The sequence below is a fragment of the Tyto alba genome, unplaced genomic scaffold, assembly GCF_018691265.1.
Source record: "Tyto alba isolate M040663 unplaced genomic scaffold, T.alba_DEE_v4.0 Super-Scaffold_23, whole genome shotgun sequence".
Taxonomy (NCBI): domain Eukaryota; kingdom Metazoa; phylum Chordata; class Aves; order Strigiformes; family Tytonidae; genus Tyto; species Tyto alba.
Genome location: NW_024881297.1, coordinates 26,976,932 through 27,001,736, shown reverse-complemented (window position 1 = coordinate 27,001,736; position 24,805 = coordinate 26,976,932). Strand labels below are relative to the sequence as shown.

Sequence of the window (24,805 nt, the reverse complement as noted above, 5' to 3'; positions counted from 1 at the left end):
ACTCCAAGGGAGAAACTAGATCCATGTCCCTCTCATTAGTCTGGGAATGGATACCAAGAAGCATGCATTGTAGAGCAAGCTGCATTTGACAGAGGCATGTGTAACAGAAAGCTGTTGATTTGGCAGCCAAAAGATCCTGTGGTCTGTCAAAATGTGGGAGGACGATGGGAGGGCACCAGGTCAATTGGGAGGCTTGTAGGTCAAGATAGCTGAGCACAACCCAGCCGAGCAGGGGAGGCTCCGGTAAATATGCCTTGTGCTCCAGGAGGGAAGAGAGTAATGCTGGTTCAGCAGGACTGCTCCTGCATTTATTGAGCCTGGTGATTACAACAGGCTGTCATTAGGGCAGTAAAGTTTGAAAAAAAAAAAAAAAAAAAAAAAAAAGAGAGAGAGAGAAAGAAAAGAATAGAGAAGCGAACCACACCTATGACAGGAAGCATTTCAAAAATGCACGCTTCTCTCACATTCATTCGTGCAGGTCAGATATGCACGGGCTGCCTCTTTCTTAGCACAGGAGCACAGTCGGAAAAGAAAAGAATCCCAGCCCAGTGTAAAGCTCCTGCTTGTGGCTTTGGGGTTAGGGTGTTGGGGTTTTTTCCTTTCTTTTTTTCATTTTACCCACCCAGCTAACCAGGTTTGCAGCTGCTTGCTCATGCAAAGGGAAGAGAGGGCTGCGCTCCCGCAGAAACCAGGAGCTGGCACAGCAGGGTACTGCCAAAACCAGCCACCTGCTTTCTCCAGCCGCAAAGGGAGCACGGGCACGGGAGGGACCCGAGCCATGCAAAGGAGGGTCACCTCGCCCGGCGCAGTGCAAATGCCGAAGTGCAGAGAGAGAGGCCTGGCAGAACCCCGTCGGTGCCATGCCCTGGTGAGGCAGGACAACACGGTGCAGAGGACAGAGGCGTCTCTGCAGGTGCTGTAAGAGCAGCTCGGGGAGGAGACAGCGCTTTGCACCGGCTAAGAGGTCGAGCATGCTCGTGCCCGGTATTGTCAGTGGGACGTGCCACACCAGGGGAAAAAGTAATCCTAGGCTTCAATGAACACGCAGACTTGAAAGAGTTTGAAATACCGATTGAAGCCTGCTGGAAATCAAGCAAGTGCTGTGAAAGCACAAAAAACCTGGCAAAATTGAGACAGACCTTGACCGTTCTTTGCGTCATTTGCTTTTCCAAAAAGAGACAGAGACCCAGCCTGTTTGCACAGGTTTAGGCTGCACGAGACGCAGCTGAAGTCAGTTCTGAGGAAGCAAACACAAAGACCTGTGTCTAGAAAACCCACGTATTTTCCTATGGGATAGGGCTGGCCAGGCCAGCACTTTTCTGAGGGCTGGGGAAAGCGAGCTGCCCGGCATGGGTACAGGAGCGACACTGCCGTCAGTGCAGAGCTATTTTAGCAAGTTGTAAGGGCAACCTTTTATCTCCTGTGTGCTTCTGAAATGTTTCACAGAAATTAAAGCAAAACCAAAACCCAGAGAGCAGCCTGTGATGTGAAAAACAAATTACTCAGCAATGACCTGAACTTCCTAGAAATCACCCTGATCTGCATCGAGTGCACCAGATTTGGCATCTTGCTAAAGCCCTTTCTCACCAGTCTGCCTTCCCCACGCAGGGGACAGCTGGGGATTCAGCTTCTCCTGGGCAGCACTGATGAGCACAGGACCTGCAGGCACGCTCCTGCCACCCCCGGGGTGAAGGATAACGTCCACGGGTGGGAGAGGCTCTGGTCGGTAAGCTAATGCTCCCCTAAACCCGCCCCGGCCCCACAACACCTCCTGGGCAGGCCGGAGTAGAGCAGCTTGGAGGCTGCTCTGGTTTGTGTGGCGGGGATGGCACCGTGGACGGGTGGCCTCTGGGTCAGCTCAGGGGTCCGGGGTGGTTTTCCGGGGGTGTGATACCCCCATGCCGGTTCCCGCGGGGGTGGTTTTGCGTACTCTTAACTTCTGCTCCCTGCAGCCGCCCGGCTGGAAAGGCTCCAGCTCCACCGGCGAAGGAGGGCAGCGAGCGGCACGGGAGCGGGACAGCGTATGGAGGGGACAGCGGCGGGGACCTGTCACCCCCTGGCTAGAGCTGGCAGGCTGAGGGGGCACCGAACCCCACTCCCGGGGCCGCGGAGGCACTGAGCCCCACTGCCGGGGCCGTGGGGCCGAGACCGGCGGCTACACCGCCTTCGGCAGCTCCAGCCGGCACCGGCACGAAACCGCTTCTCCTGCGGGGAGCCATAAATCCGGAGTTCGGGAGCGGCCCCGCTCGCCAGGGACGCGCCAGGCGTCACGCACCCGAGCCGCGGGGCTGCGGCTTTGTACACGCGTGGGAGTGGGCGCTCGCCTGGCCCGGGGTCCAGGGCAAGCCCCACTGGCGGCCGCGCCTCACTTTTGGGGAAACCTGGGGAGATTTTGGAGTTGGTTTTCGGTTTTGGTTGGTTTTTGGTTTTGTTTTTTTTTTTTTTTTTTTTTGTTTTTTTTTTTTGTTTTGTTTTTTTTTTTGGCTCTTCTACGTTGCCAGCCGGCGACCGAGCGGCGCTACCGCCCCCCCTCCTCCCCCCCAAACCCCCCGCCGCGGGAGAGCTGCCCGAGGAAGAGGTCGCGCCCCCCGCAGCCGCCCGGTTCCCGCGGCCGTGGCGGGGGGGGGATGCGGGAGACGGGTGCCCCGGGTGGCGGGGGCTGCTGCTGGCGGGCGGCATCCTGCGCTGCCCCACCGACCCCGCCAGCTCCCGCGCCGCGCGGGGCGCCAAGCGGTGCGCGGCGAGAGGCGAAAGCGGTGGAAAGAGAGGAAAAAGCAGGGGGAAAACCCCCAAAAAGGCCAAAAAGCGGATTCGGCCGGAGAAAAAAAAAAAAAAAAAAAAAAAAAGAGCCCCAGGAGGGGCCGCGGCCCCGCGGTCGGGGACGGTGACGCGGACGGTGACGGGGGCGCCCCCGCACGCGCCCGCACCGGCTGCACGGGGGCGCACGGCGCCGCGTGGAGGGTGGGGGGTGCGGGGGGGGGGGTGCTGCGCTCGCGGGGCGGCGCGGCGCGCGGGGCGGGCGCCGACGTCAGGGCGCCGCGTGCATATTGATGCGGGGGCCCGGCCGCTTTCGTCAAGGAGCAGAAGGAAGCAAGATGGCGGCCCTGTAGGAGCGGGGAGCGCGGCGCCCGGCTGTGCGTGCTGGATGTCGGGAAGGCTGAGGGACGCGGCAGAGGTCAGAGCGGGACCCCGCGCCGGCCGCCCGCCCCCCACCCCCACCCCACATACCCCCTTCCCCCGGGGGTGTCGCGGGGCCGCGCCGCCGGGTGTCGGCGGGGGGGTGGGCGCCGCCGCGGCTCCCCCAACATGGCTGACTGACAGAGGCGGCGGGGGGCGCCGCGGGCCCCCGCCGCCCTCTCCCCGCGGGGCCGGGCCCCAACTTTGCCTCGCCGCCTCTCCCTTCTTTACTCACACCTCCCCCCCCCCCCCCGCTCCCCCCGCTCCTCCTCACCCCGGGGCGCCTTTGTCTGCGCGGCAGCGGTGGGAGGGCGGCGGGAGGCGCCCCCGAGCCCCCGCCGGCCGGCCGCCGGCCCCCCTGCCGCGGGGCTGTCCCGCTTTCCCCTCCGCTGCCGCGCCCCGGGCGGAGCTGCGCCCCGCGGGGACCGGCCCTTCCGCAGCAACCCGCCCCCCCCCCCCCCGGTTTGCCCCCGCGGAGCGCGGCCGGGGGGCGGCAGCGGGCCCCGGCTTTGTGCCGCTCCCCGGCCCCGAGCGGACACAAAGGCGGGCGCAGCCCCGGGGAAGGAGGGGGGGGGGGGGGCAGGGGGCGGCCTGCGGAGTTTGGGGAGGGCGGGGGGGATGACGGCGCGAAACGCGGTCCTGGGGGGCGAGGGAGAAGTGTGTGTGGGGGGCTCGTTGCGAGGCCTTCCTTTTTCTGTGCAATCTACACGCGCGTTTTGTCCGCGTTGCTAAATCCTGCCGGCGGGGCCACTTGCACAATGTGGCCACGGGAAGGGGAAAAAAAAAAAATACTTTCTCGTGCATGTTCCCCTAAAATAACGCTTTCGGCGAGGTCAGACTCGATCCCCGCCAGATGACAGACAAGAGCAACAACCTTACCACATTTGTAAGTCGGACGCGCGGCACCGTGCGCTCGCATCGTGGCATTTATTGGTGTTAAATCACCCACTAGCAGTCCTTTTCGTGCCCTTAGTTAAAAGGAGGCTTTTCGGCTCGCGGTTTGAATCTTGGAAATTTAGCAGACCTTTTTCTGCTAAGTAATTTTCCTTTTCAGAGACTGAGATGAAGGGAGAAGTGATGTGGTCTAGCGTGCTTCCATTGAAATGTTGCAACCAAAGATCTCATCACAAGATTTGTTTTCCATGATGAGCGGCATGCAAATGTGCGGGCTTTGAGCAGTGATCAGCAACTCCGAATATCGGTTCAACATAATACTTTTTTTTTTTTTTTCCTTTTCTGAATGTGAAGTTTAGGAGTTTCAGAGATGAGGAGATATTGTCCCTAGTGAAAGCAGGTCAGTGGGTGTTGTTTGTTGGCTAATGAGGCCATTCTATTTGCATGTTAATGGCAGGTTGACTTACTGCAGCAGGGGGTGAGTGTAGTAACATGTATATTCACTGGTGTATCTGCATGTGTATTCCACTACAGCACTTTCTCTAGAGGTTGTAAAGTGCAAAACAGGACTTGGTTGCGAAAGATATTTAACAGGGAGATGTTAATGGTCAAGAGTCATGTATAAACTCGAGTTAGGGGGATCTGACTGAATAAAAGGTGGCAAAAACAACACCGTGGTTCTTTTAGGAGACACGCTTGGCATGGCAGGCTGACTGTAGACTATAAATCATTTCTTCTCTTATCTTTTGGGAGTTAGACAAATTTCCTTAAGTGGTGTGTGATGAATGTATTGGTTCCTTTTAACAGTAGCCACTGAAAATGAGCATGTTTCTTTGAGCCCTGAGGGCTGCTTGCCCCTCAACTACCGTTACATTTCCCCAAACTTCTGTCATTCTTGGTGGGTTTTTTTCTTTTCCTGCTCACCTGGCAATTAATTTCTTGCACCTCTCCAAGTAAAGGGAAGCCTATGCAGTTTCTATAAAGATTACCATTTGTATATAGTTGCTAAAGGTCCATGACTAACAATCGTCAGGTAACAGTTATTAAAGTTATTTATATTATTAAAGTTATTAAAGATCTATTAAAGACTGTCATACAAAAACACTACTTCTTTCAGCTCTTTCTCACTCAAACACGTGGCACTTTGGTTGCTGCTGTCCTTTGACACTTCAGTTCTCAGTTACTAAATAACAGATTTTTTTTTTTGAAAGACTCAAATAAAACTGGACCCAAACACTGATACTATTTTGCTGCATCTGCATTAAGACAGATTTGTATATGTCTTTTCCTGCTCCCAAATTATACTGTTTCTGTGAAATTTAAGTCCATTGTGTCTTGAAAACATTAGTAAATCTAGCAAATCAAGAACTTTTGATCTGCCAGATCTGCTGCTGTTAACACTTTGGAAGAATGTACACATCTCAGATTTTATCTTGCAGTAGAGCAACAATTTGGAACCAATGTACATAAATCACTGTTGAGCAGTATTTTGTCTCTCTTCCTCAGTGTCACAGAGGAGCGAAGTCAGAAAACATTTAAACCTAGCAAGGAAGTTGTAGGGAGGAGGAAAGAAAAAAGGAGGGCAAATACATGACAAATAACAGTGCTTAGGTGGTAGGACTAAACTGCTGTTTACATGAAATTAAGAACTCAAAAGTCATCTTTCAGTGGAAATAGATGTTTCATTTTTGGGAAGCAACATCAAAAAACTTTGTGAATGCATCCAGGGAACCTCAGAAAGTGCTTTTGTGTTGCCCATTTCAGAACTAATCGTTAACAAATCTTCAAAAGAAGAAGTTGTTGAATGGGAGACGCTGAGGCTCCTGAATTTGCCCAACCATTGCTGTTCGTAGTAGGACTTTTAATGAGAACTTTGGCATTGTGCTGAGTCCTGGCTTTTAGCCAGGGAAACTGGTATTGTTTTGATATAGTGCACATGGTCCTAGACTTTGGCATGTCAACGTTGTTTAAAGAATAAGAAACGTGTGCCCGCTGAGGAGTTATTATGACGGACAGATTTCCAAGGTCTCTTGTGGGCACCAGTACTGCATTGGGTAACAGAAATAGGAGGTTGTAAATGTTTTGGCTTCTGTGTGCAGAATCAGGAGACCCTGTAGTTGCTGCTGGAACAGAGATTTCAGCTGCTGGAGTTGGAAGGGACTGTTCCCTCTTGCCCCGAGCACTTCAGATGCTGCTGGGACTCTGTCTCCCATACGGTTCCTTTAAATACTAGCAACAGCCAGATGGCTCTAAAGAAAAAGGGAAAAAAAAAAAAAAAAAAAACAACAAACAAAAAACCTCAGCAGGTTTTGGAGCAAATCTGCTGCTAAGGTGTTGAAAAACATGAAGTTTGGGCTGGACTAGTGTTACTGACCCTGTTCGGGATTACAGGGAGCGCTTCACTTTTAAGTTACTTGCATGGGCAGTAGAGTGTTTTTCTCAGTCTGTGCCTAAGTAGTGACTTTAAATCCCTTGCCCCATTTCATTCTGAGTGGAAGATGTGTCTCACTCTTCTACAGAAGCCAAATAAGGTCCTTTCTAAAAAATTACCCATTTTTCAAGGTGGAATTTCAGATGAGCTGTCAAATTTGGCTTGTCACAGCAAGTGACCCTTCTACCTCTCTCACTTGACTGCCACACAGTAGCTTTAAGCGTGGTAGCAGCATTTGTAAGCCAGCTTCACAACTGGAGCCTGAAAGTGGTAGAACAAAGTTGCCAAGTTTCAAGTAGAGTTGGTGGTTATCTTGGAAACTGTGCTGGAGAACACAACCACAAATGATTTTGCCAAATAATATACAGTATTTATTTAGTCCAGCACTCTGCTGTTAAGGCAGTCAGCCAGCAGCAGTAAGTGTTGTGACATCACTTTGAAAGGCAATGTGGTGGTTCTGAAATGGAGTGGGATGTACTATGATTCATTATTTTAATAAAAAAAAAAAAAAAAGCTGTAGTCTGAACAGAGATAAAGCATATGACTGCATCAAGGCTAACAGCCAAAAAGGGAATTATATGAATCAATCACCGTTGTAGCATTATTCTGATCCCCTACTCTACAAGGCAGTGAATACCTTCTTACTCATTTAATGATATTCTGCAGGAAAATATATCCTTTTGAACACTGAACAAGTAACTAGTAACAAGTTGCCATAGTTCCGGTTGTTATACTTTCAGATCGTCACTGCTTGCATGTTCAGTTTGCATAGTTTGTCCCAATAATCCTAGATAATAAAATGTTACAACTGGAAAGTACCATGAGTAATTATCTCCTCAGTCACCCATTGAAAAGAAGTCACTTCTTCCTTTCCTTAGGCTCTTAGAAAAAAAAAAAAAAAAAACAAAACAAAACAAAAATCACCTATTTTCCCTAGGAATTGCTCAGTGGGTAGAAATAGAGGTGGTTGGTTTTAAGGAATAAAATTCTGAACCTCCAACATCAGCTGGACTAATCCCAAGGACAGCTGATGACTGACCCAGAAAGGTTGTTTGTATTAAAATACTGGGAATTTGCCTCACATTACATAGCAGGGAGTAACAGAAGGAAGGTAGAAAAAACCAAGGTTTGATAAATAGAAAGAACAGCTAACTAATTTCACCCACGTATCTTGAACTATTATTAAAATGAAGGGAAAAAAAAATGCCCTGCCTTATATGAGCATCAGAAAGAGTGTTGTTCTAGTTGTTCACAGTAAAGGATTTTAATTCTGGGGACAACTTAATGAAAGTTGCTACGCTTTGGAAAAAACTTTAACAATTAAAAACTGTAAAGATTTAGATTCCCGTCTGTCTTTTCAAGCAGACTTGTTCATCTCTGTCAAACACCTTCCAGAAAGCTGAATCATCTTAGCAACCTGAACAAAATTCAGGCTGTCCTTCAAAAACAAAGTTTTCTGATGAGGTCTGGATTCCAAATTGGAGTGTTGTTGCCTTGTAGCATACATATGGCAAGAAACCCCAGTGGGATTATTCTTACAAATAAATAAAGGCTTGCAGTATTGAGGCTTCAGTTTGACCTAATTTTTGGGGTGTGTGGTTTGTTGTTTTTTTTTTTCCTCTTATTCAAAAAATAAAATAGAAGCAGCATTTCTATTGCAGTGTGCAAAGCAGTAGGCTTGTTCTATGCTCAAGTTCATTAAGAAAGGAAAATTCAGCATTTTAATCCTAATGAAGTACAGCATATCTTTTAACACAGTTTCAAAGAAGTATCAAAGAAGTGAGCAGGTGAGTGGTTAGATAGTTAAGATAACCAACCAGGAATAGCTAAATAACCAAGTACCCTTTGGAAGTGTCTTCCACGGGTACAGGGCAGTAGCCTCAGCACTTTCTGATTAATTACTGTGATGCAATATCTTCACATGTTCTACAGCATTACCTCTGACCTCAAATATATTCCACGTGGGTTTCCAGTGTATGAGTATCGGTTTCACCAGGTGTATACATGGGAGAGAAGTCTGCAGGTTTAAGTTGAATTTTTTGCAGACTTGTAAAGAGGATAATGACTTCTGCATTCTTTACTCTATGTGAGCTACCCTATCCTTAAACTTACATTTCAATGACTAAAATGCAAGCAACTTCTCTGCTTAATCTCCTTTCTAATAATGCACAAACAGACCAAGCTTTGTCTTCCGATGTTCTGGCGTGAGCTGCTCTAAGACCCATCATGTTGGAAAAGGATTTGGCTCCACTGCAGTAATACCCTGGCTTACCAAGAGGGTAGATGTTTAGGTCAGGACGATGACTCTCCATGTGGTTGCACGCACGTGGTTAGAGTGTTTACAAACAGCGTCCCAGCATCCTCGGCAGCTGCCTTGACGCAGCCAGCGAGGACAGAGTTCTAGGAATGTCCCTGGTCCTCACGGGCGGCGGAGGAGGGGGAAAGAAATTTTAAAAAAAAAAAAAAGGAGTTCAAGAAAACATATCGTAGTTTGGGTTTTGGCCGCGCTTTCTGCATCTGTGTTGCATTCTAGGTCATTGGTTCCTTTGTCAGACGCCGCTGTTTTTTTCCCCCCCCCCACTCGAGTACAATCTGGGCTGTCAACACATTTGCCTGGATCGAACTGACCCTAAGTATGAGACAGGGGTTAAGTGAATTGTTGCAAAGGTATCACATTATTTCCCTGCCCCTCCCCCCCTTTTTAAAAATTTATAAGGAATTCAATCCCTGAAAGCTTTTATGACAAAACGGCTCTTTGCAATACAAGAATCCCACTGTAAATGGTTATATATTTTTTCCCTAATTAGGCATGACTCACTGCCTATTGGAATACTAGAACAATTCCCTTTTTAAAGAACAAAAAAGAAATCATGAGTCCTACTAACTTTATAAGTAAAATCAAATAGCTGAAAGTCTTTATTACTTAATGAGACATATTGACACAAAGATATGTTGCTGTTATGAAAGCTAATACCACTGCAAGGCAAGTTTTGAATCTCCATTAGACATAAGAAGTTTGGTGGAGATTCCTGCATTTACTCAACCAAACAAATAATGTCACTAATCTGTTGTTTAATACACACATACACAGGGGGGAGGGGAGAAGAAAAAAAGAAAAAAAAAAATTGGGGGGGAGGAGTGCTAATTATTGGGGTTGTCTTGCCAAGATGGTTTCAGGAAGCACAGATGAAAATACATCCCAACTGGCCAGGAGCACCCAACTGACACTGCATATCATGCCTTCCCCTGTGGACCTAAACCAAAGCTGTCGGACAGGTTCTGGTCTCCAGAGACACTTGAAGCCTGTGCTGTGTGTGCACTGCGAGGACCTTATTAGCAGAAGTTCTGCTCCTCATCCAGAAGCATTATTTTCTAGTCCCATGCACATTTTTCAGACTTTCTGATGCAGTTTTGCAACAAACACTCGGAACTGCGCAAAGCACATTGCTCACTTTACAAAATGAATCCTAAGAACTGGTTTTCCCTTGTAGGGAAGAAGCAGTTGGTACAAGTGTCTCTTCCATACTCCGAATTTGTCTAGATGAGTCATGGTATTCACCACCATGCAAGAGGGCTTGAAGGCCAGTCTGCAGATCTTGTTATGCACATGACTTCTGCTGTTAGTTGTATGCTCACATTGGTTGCTTCCATTATGTCAATTACAATCACTGTATTTTTGTTACTACACTCCAGTGGTTTCTTTTTCACCTGTCTTCTCATTTGCGAGACAATTTTTTGGGTCACATCCAGTACCTGCTTCTGTTTCACTAAGATCTTCATTTCATTTTCTTTTCTGACTTGTTTTTAACTCACAGTTCCCATTACTGTTGCAGCATCTGGGTAGCAGAAAGTAGCAAGCAAGAATAAAGAATATATGAGAGAATACATGACAAAGGCATTTCTGAGTTTGCACTGGCTATTTTTTCCTTCTCTTGCCACTTTAGTGCTGTTAAAGGGATGAGAGGGTAAATGTTAACCCTGGGCCTGATGCTGACAGAAGAGTTTTGCCCTCAACTTCAGTCTCCTTCAATAACTTTCCATATTTGTCCCTTAGCATGAGAGACAACTGTTCGTGCAGCACTCACCCCCATTTCATGCCCCTGATACTTTTTTTCATCTTTGTTTAATCTGTTTGTTCTTTCAGTGCTACTTCACTGTGTTTGAAGTCACATACTTTGAAGTTATACAATTTTTATACTTGCCAAAGGACACAGAACTCTTTCAGCTCTTATGTAAGCAAAAAGAAGAAAAGAATGATTGCATATTTCTCTTGTGTGCAAGTAGCATTACTGTCCTGCTAACGGTAAAATGAGGAAAATGAATTGTTGCAGTGAAGCAGGAGTTGCTTCCCTTCTCCAAAAGTTACTAAAGCTCACAGAAATTAGATATTTCCTTGAAGCTTGAAGTGCATGTGTAGCTTAATAAAAGGAATGCAACTTAGCCCTGAAAGAAAACATATGAAAGCTGGAAAATACACCAGGCTCGCTTCTCCCTAGGATTTGAAGAAGTGGGGGATAGGCGTGTGTGTATGTATTACAGACCTTAACGTATTTTCTTCTCAAATGACCAACTTTTTGTTCCCACTGCAGTCCTTTGCTTGCTTGTCTGTTTGATTTCAAGTTTGTCTGCCCCAAAAGATCTGAAGTATTACTAAAATGGCAACAGTAAAAATCAAAAAAATGAAAGCTGAGCAACTGAAAAGGGTCAGATTTAACACTTAGTTAACTGATACAGCCAGTAGACATTTTGGGGGAAAGAAAACCTGTGCTAGTGAGACTCCATTCCAACGCACGGCTTGTGGGTGTACACATCACATACCCAGGAGCAAGTGAGAATATTGACCAAATAGGGAGAAGTACTCTTGATATTTATAAACATGAAAAATGCACAAAATGGAAAAACACAGCCTTTCAGTTCTCTCTTGTTTCTATGGTGCTCTCCATACTTTCCACAGAACATTTGTTCTCTTTAAATAAGATTGGACCTGTACTTTTCTGCTTCCCTGTAATCCTTAATGCAGAGAGGCAGCTTTTGTAGGTGTGAGAAAGTAGTAGGAAAAATAAGAATTGTGCCCATCTATTTTCTTTCTCTCTATTACTACCTGTAGTGCCTGAGATGTGAGAGACCAGGCAGGAAAGCACAGATTTCTATATATTTTTCCACCGTGACAATGTTGTGCATTTGACAGTATGTTAGGTATAGGTGGCTTCTTTTTTTCCCCAATGCTGTCAGCTGACTTGTGATCCTGCAAACTGAGGGCAGCCCTTGCCATTTTCACAAAGCCCTATTCATTTTCCTTGGGCTCACAGAGCTGTAACAGTCTGCCTATGTAGAGACACTTGCAGGAGTAAAGCACCTACTCACATACTTTGTAGCAACTGAAAAACAGAAAAATAGTTTTGGGGGTATTTTTAATTCTTTGAGAGGGAAGGAAGGTGAAATGGATGGAGAGACTTGGAGGCAGGTATAGAAGCTAAAAACTAATTTTTACTTTTTTAAAATAAAACTTTTCAAAGCCATTGCAATTTTTTTTTTTTTTTTTTCAGTAAAATATAAACTGTAGCTGATGTATTGGAAAGAAGTTTTGCCTCTGGAAGAGTGAGTCTGTAACTACCTATTGAATGCTTTTTCTTGAAACAAACGCTGCTAGCTGGTTCGAGATATTTTGTTGGACAAGCTGGAGCATGAGTCTAATTCAGGATGGCAACTCTGATGCTTCTGAATATAAGGAGAGTGGATAGAGTGAAATTAATTATTGCATATTAGGAGGCACCTCATATCCCAGCCATGGAACAGAATCCCACTGTGCTTGGGGCTGTACAAACATAAGCAATTTTTTTTCCGTTTTGCTATTTAATTCGGTAAAGGAGACAGAGAAAAGGGGTCTGGAAGCGCACAAGGGGCCAAAGTGTTAGTAACTCAAAGCAGAGGCAGGCAGCTCTCTTCCAAAACACTAAATATTTGCAGTAAATAAAGCAAAGCTGCTATTGCTACCTGCTCTGTGTGTGTGTGTGTGTGTTAAGAGGAGTTCCAAACAAGCATTGCTGCAGTCTTTTCCCTAGGGTGCTAATATTAATGAGCAGGCAAAACATGCAAAGAGAAAGGGTACAAAATTAATAAGCAACAACTGAGAGATGAAGCACACATAGGTCACACAGAATGGTACAAACCCTGCTGGAGCCATTCATTTCAGTGCCTCTTTTTTTTTTTTAAAAAAAAAAACCTAAAAGACATACAGGAAAGCTGTGGTGTAGCTGGGAACTTAACCCATATCTCCTAAGCCCCAGTGCTTTACCCATGATACCCTCCTTCCTGCTCATTCAGAGGTTTACAGATAGTTTTCTCTGCTTACTAAGATAACAGAGTATCAATTTTAAGAAACAGAAACTAGACTCAGAAACAAGTAGCTTTTCACTTTTTTTCAGAAGTTGGTTTTCAGTAACATTTTCTGTTGATTGACAACACATTCTTTTTTTTTGCTGCATAAGCCTTTGGACCTTTAAAACAGCAGCGCTCAGCCAAAACAACCCAGCAAATTAAATACTGTTGTTTATCTCCTCAGGGAAGAGGACAGTTTTTAGCACGGTGCTTTGACTGCACTACTGTGGAAACCCTCCACTCCAAGGGAGAAAGGGTGCAGGAAAGGATGTTCTCTCAGTTTTACTGGCACTGCAGGTGTCTCCATACACCGCCAAACAAATAAGCAAAATCTCACAATGAGCTAATTTTAATTAAAAATAGTATGTTGTGTCAGTTGATTGCAGTGTGTGAAAGAGAGTTGTGTGAGGTCATTTCAATAAGTAGATACTCCAATAACTCCCATTAACCTTTAATACCCCTGATCCTTCATTCAGGCAAGATTTCCCACAGTCTGCAGACTATTCCCATACATCAGCTCCAACCTACCCACATGACTCCTGTTTTGATCTGCTTTATCAATTAAAGGTTTGTGAGGGTTCATGAACCTTCATGCTGACATCATACTTTGGTAGCAGAGCTCAAAGGAAAAAAGAAAAAAAAAAAAAAAAAACAAAAAACCAACCAAACAAACAAAAAAACAACAACAAAAAAACCCGCCAAAGCCAACTGTAATTTGTTGTCATAAATCTCTCTGCTGGAGATGGGATGCACACAGCCGTGCAGGTGACACAACCTTAGCAGCATTCATAGCTTTCTGTGCAACGGTCACCTGTTCTCTCCGAGCCCTGAATCGGACATGGTAAATTTTAATGTGTCTCTCCAGTCTTTGGGAGTTCCTTTGCTGTGGGTAGTCATTGCTCAGCCTGCCTGGTTTGGTATGTAGTGCATTTAACAGAGAGCCTACCCTGGGTAACTTCAGCACATTCACAGGCTTGTGATACGATCCATGATGGAATGCATTTGGAAATAAAATCCGATGGATAATTTAGCTCATGCAGCGTCTCTGGATGCTGACAGAGGCAGTTGACCGTGAAGGGCAGATGGATTTTTTCCCTGCCACGTTTAGAGATCCGATAGCGCTGCAGACTACTTTGGAAAAAGATGGAGCGGGAGCCCTCGGGCTCGCTCCCCCCCGAGTTTGCTGCTCTCCCCACGGCGGTTTGGCCGGCCGAGCCGCACGTGGCTCGCGGGCACGTGGCTGTGCTGTTTACAAACACCCTCCCGGGCGTCCCCGAGGCGCTGCGGAGCAGGCGGGAGGGTGCCACGCTGCGGGGCCCAGCTCCCCTCGCGCCGCTGGCGAGAGCCCTTGGTTTCCACCTGCGTTCGCGGCTGCTCGTAGCAGTCGTGGCCGAAGGCAGGGCTGGGATGGGCCGGCGGGGTCTGCTAGCTCGTTCGGGTTTGCTCGTTTTACGTTTAAGCGGTATTCAGGCCAGGGGTTTAGAGCAAGGTCGTCCACGGTGAGTCAAAAATAGAAACGTTATTGCTCGATAGCGTAGTAGCGCTGGAGAGCGCTAGCTAGACATACAACAGCGAGGAAGGTACTTTTCTGCTTTCCAGAGACACTATTACGGAATTGGGTAACATTTACAGTAGGGCAGGATTTCAGAAAGCCTGTGGAAATGAACAGGCACGGGTTTTTTTATTTCCCCCTAACAAACCAGGGATGCACTTTTTGTCCACGTTTGAGACAGGTCTCAGTGAAACACAAGTAGCTTGGAGCAGCTAGTATTTGAAACCACAGCTGCATTATCACTCGGGAGAAGACTGCCTTGGGTTTGCTTTGTTTTAGCAGGCCATTGGCATACAGCAATAAAGGGGTTTGAACAGCTGTGTGTTGCTGCATTAAATGGCCTCCCATAGCTGAGGCACAAAAAGGCAAAGCGCGCTTCTTCCCAGTCGCTTCCAGCCTCTCAGCTAAAATTGTATTGACTTACTTTTTGCTGCTCTCCTCACAAGTTCAGAGTTCAAGGACTCGTATATCTACTGTACCTTGAGTTCAGATAACAAGATACGACTACATGGAGGGAAACAAACAGAAAAGTTCGTGTTCCTCAGAGACGAGCATTTTTCTGTACTTGGTCCCCTGTTTTCTTTCGGGGTGTGCACTGTTTATTCTTCTCCTTTTGTTTTACTCACCCTCCCCGTGCCCCCTCCCGCTTACCCTCTGCTGCGAGCACACCCTCTTCCAGCCGCCTCTCTGACTTGCCTGGTCGAGAAGTGCAGACTCAGCAGGGGCTGGTAACACTTTAACTCTTTGTCCTATTCTCAGCTCTCCCAGCAAAGGTCAAAGCAAATGAGACTTACAGCTGCACTTGAAACAGAGCCGGGGAGGGGGGGGCGAGGGGACGACGAACACAGAGTGTTCACCCCTATCCCATGGCTTGTTTTTTTTTTCTTGAAGCACTGTATATAAGTGGGTGGCCAGGGTGAGATGAAACTTTCCATAGGCTTTGGGTGGCTGTATCTACTAATTTCTCGTTAAGAGGAAATGAAAGACTTGTGACTTTTGTTTGTACTGGCCCTATCTAGCTTCATGCAACCTCTACTGATAAACAGAAATAATTTAGGAGTTACTTCCTCAAACGCCTGAAACGTGGTCTTAATTTCGCCAGTGCAAAGCCAGCAAAAAGCTATTACAGAGGCAAAGTCTCAGTTATCTGTCTTTGAAGTCATTTTGGAAACTTTGGCAATGTGCCCTTATACAATTCTTTTTCCTAATAGCCATAGTTTTGCATTGTGTTGTGGGACCATGCCGGCTCCAATTTCAGTGACTTAGGGCAGAAATTAGTTTTATTTTTTCTCAAGAACAATTCAGCGCTGCCCTTTGCTCACAGCGGAGAGAAAGAACCTGCCTGGACGCCGTCACCATTAGCACGTGTCCGCATGTGCCACGTGCAGGAAAAAGGTTCCCACTTGCCCTTCAAATAACCCGCCACGGCGTTTTGCAGGGCTGCAAGGGGTGCGCGCCAGCGAGAGGGCTGGTGCTAGCTGGCTTAGCAACGTCGATGCCAAGGCTTACCTCTCCTCCCCTCGCTCGGCGCTCCAGGTCATGCTGGTGTCTCCCCACGTGCTTACACGCACATGGCAGCAGTGTTTACAAACATGACCCCAGAACTCCCACGGGCAGTTATGAAAGAGCCAGCGAGCGCCGCATCCCGCGCGTGCGAGGCTGACCCGGAGCGCCAGCGCTGGGGCTGAATAGCGAGGCGCTCGCGCCAGCACGGGCTCTGAGAGCGCATCAGACGTTCAGGGCGGATGATCTTGCCCCCAAACTGTTCTGGAATATTACTGCCACCATGAGAGAGTTTTCCACGGTAAACTAAAAATAGCTACCGTTACCTAGCAGGAGCGGCGGGTACGTGATTCAGCAGCTCGGGGATAGAAGTGACTGTGTTCTCCAGCACCATAAGTCTGTTCCTGTGTGGAATTGACTCAGAAACTACATAAAATTTTCAAAGCGGGAAGTGCAAAGCTGGCTTACTTTGGCTAAAAGAATATAACACTGCGGATCATTCGGTTCCTGATTGACAGATCCTTTTTTATTCCTTTATTAACACTTGCACTTGGGCACTAATGCTTGCTTTGTAGTCGGGTTGTTACCATCCATTTAGGAAAAGATGCCTTAGTAGTTTCAAATGACACACCTCCACCTTCAAAATACAAATACCACTGTACAGCTGACTTGCTTTTTTGACACAGGCCTTAAGAAAAAAAATGCATAACCGAAACACCCCTTTAGCAAACCAGGCTTAACTGTATGCTCAACTGTCATTTGTCCACATTCTATTTTCTTTTTTTTTTTTTTTAAATCACTTGGACACAGTAGATGCCTACTTTTTTTTAAAGACCATCTCTTCCTTATCCTTGAAGTTCTTCAAAGAAGTTTGTATTGTATGCCAAATTACTCTTAAGCAGTTTCCTTCCTAGAAGGTAGCAGTTTATTGTAAAATGGAAGTACGTGGTCAGACGATTAGTTTTTAACAGATTCTAGCGTTCTTGAAGTTTTCTCAGAAATACATGTATGTGGAGGAAGACAGGCTATTTAACTGTGAGTGGTTGCCAAAGATAAACAGAGCTTTCTTGAAAAAGCTGCAAAACTAGCAAAAATAACCCACACTTGTTAATAAATCACTTCCAGTTTTTACTTTTGGAATAAAAGAGTTTAATCCTAGCTTTGCAGAAGCCTACTAAATGGTGAAGGACTTTTTTTTCCCCCTCCCAAATAGAAAGACTGACCTTTCAGAATCAGATGAAATGGCAGAAAGATGGTAGTTCTATTTTATATTAATTACTATGGCACATTTTGTTGTTTGTAAATATCATGATGACAAAGCCCTTTTGAAAGATAACCTACGAGCTTCTCCATGCTTCCTCTCTGATGTGATTCAATCCCATTACTGAATAAAACTTTTATAAGTATAAAGCTAGTCCATAGTCTTCACCTTTTCCATCCATACCTATGGCAGCTCTACATTAGAGTTGTCAAAGCTCCTGCAGAGTATTTTCACTATGTAAACAAAATAAAACAAGAGAGGCCAACACGTGTCCACTCTGGCCTGGTCATTAACTCATTTCATGTGGTCAGATAGCTCTGAGCTGAGCAGGTGACGTGCTCTGCAGGTCAGCCCCTGAGCCATCGTTGGTTTTGTCTAGTCTCCTAGCTGATTTTTAATGTTGTGTTCAGAACGTGAGCAAATGTGCTTGCCTCAGTTATTGAAGTCTTTTCACTGCTGAATGTTCATTACAATGTTCATTACGCTGTATATAACAGAACTAGAAATAATAATGGAAGTACTGAAAATAGGTCACTGCTGTGTTCCTATTTTAAGAGGTCTTTGTGGTACTTCTCCTGCCTGAGGAAAGCAAATCCACCTTACTGTGAAACTGTACAAGTGTGGGCAGACTTGGAGAAAGGAGAAGTGGAGTCTTACTATAAAATCTTCTCTAAATGTGTATAGCTTTTTGGGGGGGGTACATCATTGTGCATCTTCTGGAGTCTTTCTCCAGAAGCCCTGAAGTGCTTTTTAAAATGTTCTTAATCAGAAAGTACTGAGGTTTACAAGGACTGGTTTATTAGTATTTATGATGTCTGTGGGCTTTACCAGTACATTTAACTTAACCAGTGTAAGATCTGTACAGATACACAAACTCTGTGTCTGGTGCATCTTTGACTCAGAGAATCTTCTTACTGTTACCATTTTTGATATTTTCTTACATCATATGAAAAACTTCTTTTAGTCACCCAATGAAGAGAATATAAGGAAAGAAACGCTGCTTATGTTGAAGATTATTTTATTCAATGCTTTTAGTTGGGGGCAGGATAGAAGCGAATAGTGTAAGATTACCATTGTATGCTACAGGGTGAATACCGCCATTGTGTCAGTTGAGATGAGTATCTCAAAATAAATACAGACTCTGTCATGGGTTTGTCCTCTAGGTAAAAAAGTAATGGAAATCTTGTTTAACAAGTTCAGCAAAAGGCACACCTAGAGTTTAATTATGTCTTCAGAGGCATGGGTGCAATTTTTACTGAAGAGTTTTAACCAACTACCAGAGAAGAGACTTGGGACTTTTGCTTTTTTTTCCTACTTAGAACATATGCTGATCAATAATCACGTCAGTGCATAGTTTGGGGAAAAGAATCCCTTGGCATAATAAACAACTATCCCCAGCCATAGCTTTCTCTGGCACCTGTGTGTGTGAGAGCAAGAGAGAGATTATTCACCAATTTATAGTTTTCTGCCAATCCCCTTCTCCCCCCACCTCCCCACTTCAGAAGCCAATCTACCAAAAAAGCAGGGGGAGATGGAGAAGAGATGAAACAGTGCCTGTGGTGTTTACCTGAAGGATTTTTCACTGACGTCTCTTGGAGCTGGGAATCTTGGATGGGATCTGAATTGCACTACCAAAATTTGCAGCACTGAATGAGGCAATGGGAGGACTCCCTGACCCAGGAGATAGACAGACAGGGACCACATTGTTCCTCTGTCTCTCTGACTCATTGCTTTCTCAGCAGAACGTGGTTCCTTAACAGACCAACTGCTTGTTCTTTTAGCGCACAGAGAAGAAAGCATACAGAACACCTGCTGGACAATACATTAAGTTACATTAACAACTGCCCACAGCACTCAAAGGCAAGGTAGGAACATGCAACAGGCCTGCAGAATATCTGCTCAGCACAAACCACAGGCAGAAAATGCTTCACATCACCCTACTTAAAAACAAAACAAGTTCTGTTAATTTGAGAGTCACAAGAACTACAATGTGTGTGAAAGAGAACAAAAAACCAATGAAAGGAGCAAGGAGGATTTTAGATTTTTACAGTACTAGGGAATTTATGGAGAAAATGCCTAGAGATGTTCTTAGGAAAGCAAGAAAATCCCACATTATAGAGTAAGTTTTATTTAAAAAAAAAAAAAGTTGGCTGAGCCATGCCAGCAATGGCTCTCCTTCATGTTCACAGGATTAAACCAGTGAGGTGCTGATGTTTCTTCCCACGTCTTTCAGTACTACAAGAAACACTACTGTACTTTGCCTACCAGCCTGCCTTTGGCCATGGCCAACCTCCAAAGCTTTAAAATATGATGAAACCCCCATTTCTAAAGCCAACCTACACATCAGTGAAAGAAAACTGCCTTTATTATGTAATAGGCAAACAGCAGAAACCCTGATTTACGAATTCAAGAGAGATACACCAGAAGCAGCAAAATCAGGCCTTCTCTTTTACTCATGTTCCACTATCCTGGAAGCTTTATTTCTTTCCTAATTATTTTTCCTTGCTCTAGGTCCACAAGTGTGGAGAGGATAGGTGTCTCAAGCATGGCAAATGTCATGAAACTTCATGTAAAAGAATGTCGTGCTCTGGTGTAAAGTTTTGTTGTGGAAAACTGGGGTTTGTTTCATTCTGGGAGGAAAAGTGGTCAGTATCTTCCCTTTGTGACCCCCTCATGACCTGTGCAAATTTGCTTGCACCCTCATCCAGGATACTAAATGGAGTTTCCCTGGACCAGTGCACAGCAGTGAGAAAGACGGACAAGTTGTTTCTAAAAGTTGTACAAAATAGCCATGGAAGAGACCATTTAATCCATCATCTTCTCGCAAGCCAGATAAATCAAAACTGTCACTTTTGACAAATAATTGGATAATCTGTTCTAGAAGACCTCTGCTATTGGAGATTCTGTATTCTTCCAAGTCTTCTAATTTTGATGAACTTTTTTCTATTTGGACAGATACACGATTCCATCTGAGACCTTGCCAAGGCTGAGAAGAAAGGTGACTTAATGCCTGACAAAGCCACACAAACAGGACTATAGCCTGTGCAAAAATTGCCTTTTTTCTCAAAAGAATTGACATCAGCTCTTCAGCTTGATAGTCACTGTAACTCCGGGAACTGCTGTTCCTCATTCAGTGTTTGTGCTCATAATTCTTCCTGCCTTTTGAGACATTTCACTTGGATTACCAATATGAGAAACACCAGAACTTCAGAAAAAAAGCTAATGTGTGAAAACAGAGAAGTTGGTGTCATCAAGGAGGAGGAAATGCATACTGGGGGAATCTTAAAATAAGTAATTACACATTTTTGTGAGGGTCTGGTGATCCACTAGACTGAATTTCTTTGACAAGGACCATGTCTGTGTTACCTGGGCACACTGCTGCTATTCCATGCATGAGGCAGAGAGTTCTCTCCCACAGAAGATCTGGACAATATCATGAAGAGCTTAGTGTAGGCACTTGCTCAATGTGGCAGTAAAGAGAAGTGGGAAGAACAGATGCAATACAGTACTTAATCTTCGTAGCATGTACATTTTTTTTAAGCTCTAGTGGATGGAGATGGAAGCATGTTTCAGAGAATGCAAAACACTAGAAAAGATTCCTCTTGAGCTACAGTGCCAGAGATGTGTTGTTTTGCCATGGGAAGATCTGAATTCTCCTCCTCTTGTTACAGTGAAATTTTCAGATGAAATTTGCAAATTATGAGCATTCCCATGTGTTCTGACTCCAAATACAATAGCCTGTGCAGGGTCAGGGACTCAAAATGGGCTACACAGAATGAGGGAGCAGGAAGTAGAGCACAGTGAAAATAACATTGGAGGATGAGCTAGATACCATATGTTCAAGGCAGAGAAGGGCTCTAGGAGCTTACCTTCAGCGCTCTAGCACAGTTTGAAGAAAGAGAATAACTTGAAGAAGTTACACCCAACATATTTCAAATTGCTGAAAGAAAACAAATATGATTGGGTGTGCTTAATCTAAGGATTTTGTTGTCATGACCTGTTACTGATGCAGGTTCTTTTGTAAGTAGTAGGCATTTCTGTGAACTGGAACGTCTAGGCTCCTGCTCCTTTGGATACGATTTATAGGGGGTTTAAGTCTCATGGTTTTGGCTGTAAGCTGGAGGTTGGCTGAATGCATTACCGAGTGTTTATACCTTTCTCTGAGGCATCTGCCCTTTAGCAGACTGAGATAAAAACAGACAGTTGCTTGCTCCACTGTGGCACTCCTCAGCTGCTGCTGGCTGTTCCCCTGTGTGCTCCTAGCTTTAAAGACTTTGTCACAGTATGTCTGAGAGTACTGCTACTGCCAGGAGGTCGAGGGAGGGGATTCTCCCCGGCTCCGCTCTGATGAGACCCCACCCACGGTGCTGTGTCCAGCCCTGGGGGCCCCAACAGCAGAAGGACATGGACCTGCTCGAGCGGGGCCAGAGGAGGCCACAAAGATGCTCGGGGGGCTGGAGCAGCTCCCCTGGGAGGCCGGGCTGAGAGAGTTGGGGGGTTCAGCCTGGGGGAGACCTCCCAGTGCTTAAAGGGGGGACAGGAAAGGTGGGGAGGGACTCTGGATCAGGGAGTATAGGATAAGGGGTAATAGTTTTAAACTGAAAGAAGGTAGATTTAGTTTAGATGTAAGGAAATTCTGTACTGTGAGGATGGTGAGGTACAGGCCCAGGGTGCCCAGAGCAGCTGTGGCTGCCCCCTCCCTGGAAGGGTTCAAGGCCAGGTTGGACTGGGCTGGGAGCACCCTGGGCTGGGGGAAGGGGGCCCTGCCCGGGGCAAGGGCGTTGGAACTAGATGATCTTTAAGGTCCCTTCCAGCCCAAACCACTATGTGATTCTATAAAAACAGGGTCAAGAAAATCTGTTATTAGGAGGAACATATACATAGTGATCACCTACCCCAAGAAGCTGTTTTCATTTGTTCATTTGTTTGTTTTTGCAACACCCTACAACTTTCTAGTTGTAGCTTATGCCACCAGCAGCTAGTGTGGTCACTTAAACAGTTATTTCTAAAGCAGTGGCATGAACTGTTAAATTATCTAAAAAGAGCAAACCAGTGTTGGTTTCTTTTTCAAAGATTAGATTGAAGGAACAGGAAAAAGTTCTCTCCTGTAGTTCTCTCCTTTTGTTTCTAGTTTTAATATTTAATAAACATGTGATATTGTTTTAAGCTAGTTCTGATGGTCTTGTGAAGTTAATATTTAAAGCAGATGGCTACAGTGCTTTAATAAGATGGTTACTATAGAAACACAGCACTGTGAAAGCAATAGTTTCTGTAATGCATGGTCTCCTCACAAAACATTTTAAAGACTCTTGATCTACATGTAGCAGGCCCGAAGAGGACTAATGAAGAAATAGAAAAGAAAGATAGCATGCCTGCTTAGAGTATTTACTTCAGCTGGGGTCCACTTAAACCTAGCTGGATAGCTAACATTTTTGTGGCTCACTAAGGAGCTGCTTGAAACAACATGAAACACGAGAAGAGAGATAAGGAAAAATACTGATGGAGGAGATGACTGTGGGCAGGAGACAGATCATTTCAGTTATCTTTTTTTGGAAGGTGAGTTGGACTCAAATATTAATACAAACAAATTTAAAAGTACAAAACCCCCACAAACAATTAGCTAATACACCCAAACATTTACTTTGCAATCCTTAAGCTTTTTGTTTATTTCATACTTGCATATCTAACCTTGCCTATTAACACACTTGTTGCAGCCTTATGCATGAGGAAGGACATACCGTGTACTTTCAGGGATTTGGGGTTTTTATTAGTGCCTCTAGTTTTCTTTATTTTGCCAAAACTATTTTAACCTGAAAGTACCTAAATTCCTCTGCATCTGCCAAAGAATTTTATAGGCTATGACACAGGCTTTAGAAATCCTTTTAAAATGTTAATTATATATATGAATATGAGTTTGCACTAAATCAGGATATTCAGGGGGGTAAAATGGCAGTCTTTTTGGAAGGGTTACTGGTTCTCCTGTGCAGAACTGGACAGGAAAGTGCTGCCTCATCTGCCTGTGTCTCTCCCTCCAGGGAATTAAGTAGTAGTTTTCAGCAGTCACAGATGACAGGTACACAAAGATATTGGTTGTAGAATTGTAGAAACTATGAAGCAAAGAAGGTTTCAAAGCAATAGTAACCTGATATAAAGATAGCACTTGTGACAAATACCTGTCTTTTCATAAAATCTGGGCATCCTGGTGGAACTCATATCTTGTGGTACAGCTAGCAACAGTGCTGACCTGGACTATGTTCAGAGGGAACTGGAGACAACCTGGGCATTTTCTTTGCTTCATCCTGTCTCTTGTTTCTTTCTGTTCTCCTAAACTCAGCAGAAGTGTTTGTGCTTGCATGTTTTTGCTTCCCTTCGCACTTTAAAACACCCAAGCTGGGCAGGCCCAGTTGCAGGGTTTGCCTCTTTTATGAAGCTGAGCACATTATAATTTAAATAAAAAGAAAGAAGGGAAAAAAGCTGTGAGAAACACTCAAGTGATAGGGTTTTCCTCTACCCTGAGACTTAATTTGTTTCATCAGTTCCTGTTTCTGTATGGTCATATCTGATTCCTCTACGGGCTTTTTCTATGACTTAAAACTTTCACAGGAGGTAAACCACATATGATCTAAAACGCCTCCCACCTTTCTGCTTTGTCACTATGGCCCTCTACACATCAGTCAAAGTACATCTTGCCTATTTTGCGCTGTCCTTTAGTTTCCTTCCTTGGAGGCATTTGAATATTATACCTCATCTCACTTATGAGGCTTAGCCTGCTTCATTCCTGGTTGTATTTTCCTCTCTCTCACCCCTGCGAAGTATTACTGCGAGCAGCACTGCCCACAGCTTTGCAAGTTTAGCAAGTCTAGAAGTCAGAGGTATTCCCTGCCCTGCTTTACATATTGTCTGCTTTGGTTTAGGTGCATTTATAGCACAGCAGTAGAGCTACAGACACTCTGAAGCAAATATCAAGCCCTTAGTCAAGAAGCTCAGTTTTAGATAATTCTTTGGTACAACAGTCATGCTCTGTGGATGAGGAAGCTCACCCTCAGACTTACTCCACGTCCACTTACATGTACACTAAACACACAAGCACAGCACACAAAAACAGACATAGTATCTCTGTCTCTATTTTCATAACGGGAATATTTTTAGGCATGACAGATATTATGAAGGAACTCTGCCCAGCTGCACTCAGAATGGATGGGGCAGGCTATTTTAGGTTATTACATAGCAGTTCTCAAAAAAGAAAGCTTTGTAGCATGCAGGCGAAAGCTTAGCAGGGAAATCTGCCCCTGGGACACCAGCAAACGGAGTGCTAGGGAAATGGGTAGCCCTGTGGCCTGTGTGTAGATTTAGCTCTGGACCCACTCGGTGGCCGCGGGAGGGCTTGCCCGATGCATGAGCACCTGTTTCCAGTCTCAGCCCTTGACTCCTGCTCTATGTAGGACTGTAGTCCCTGCACCAAAAAGCTTTTTTCCCCTTTTCCTTCCATTAACTATAGACCTGAACATGAGCGCTTTTCCACAGTGATGATTAGTTAATCTCACAAATAATGTAATTGACCGCAGTGAGATCACATGTGGTTTTAACTGCATCCATGTAAGACACTCAC

General features: G+C 45.3%; 1 protein-coding gene across 1 annotated transcript in view; it reads left to right on the top strand.

Annotated features, from left to right (window-relative positions):
• Positions 1–3,080: 3,080 nt before the first annotated feature.
• Positions 3,081–24,805, top strand: part of TET2 (tet methylcytosine dioxygenase 2) — a 75,662-nt gene continuing 53,937 nt past the window's right edge. The window contains exon 1 of the mRNA XM_042796426.1: positions 3,081–3,175. Coding sequence (XP_042652360.1) covers positions 3,146–3,175 — 30 coding nt within the window. The 5' untranslated portion in view covers positions 3,081–3,145. The remainder of the gene's footprint in view (positions 3,176–24,805) is intronic.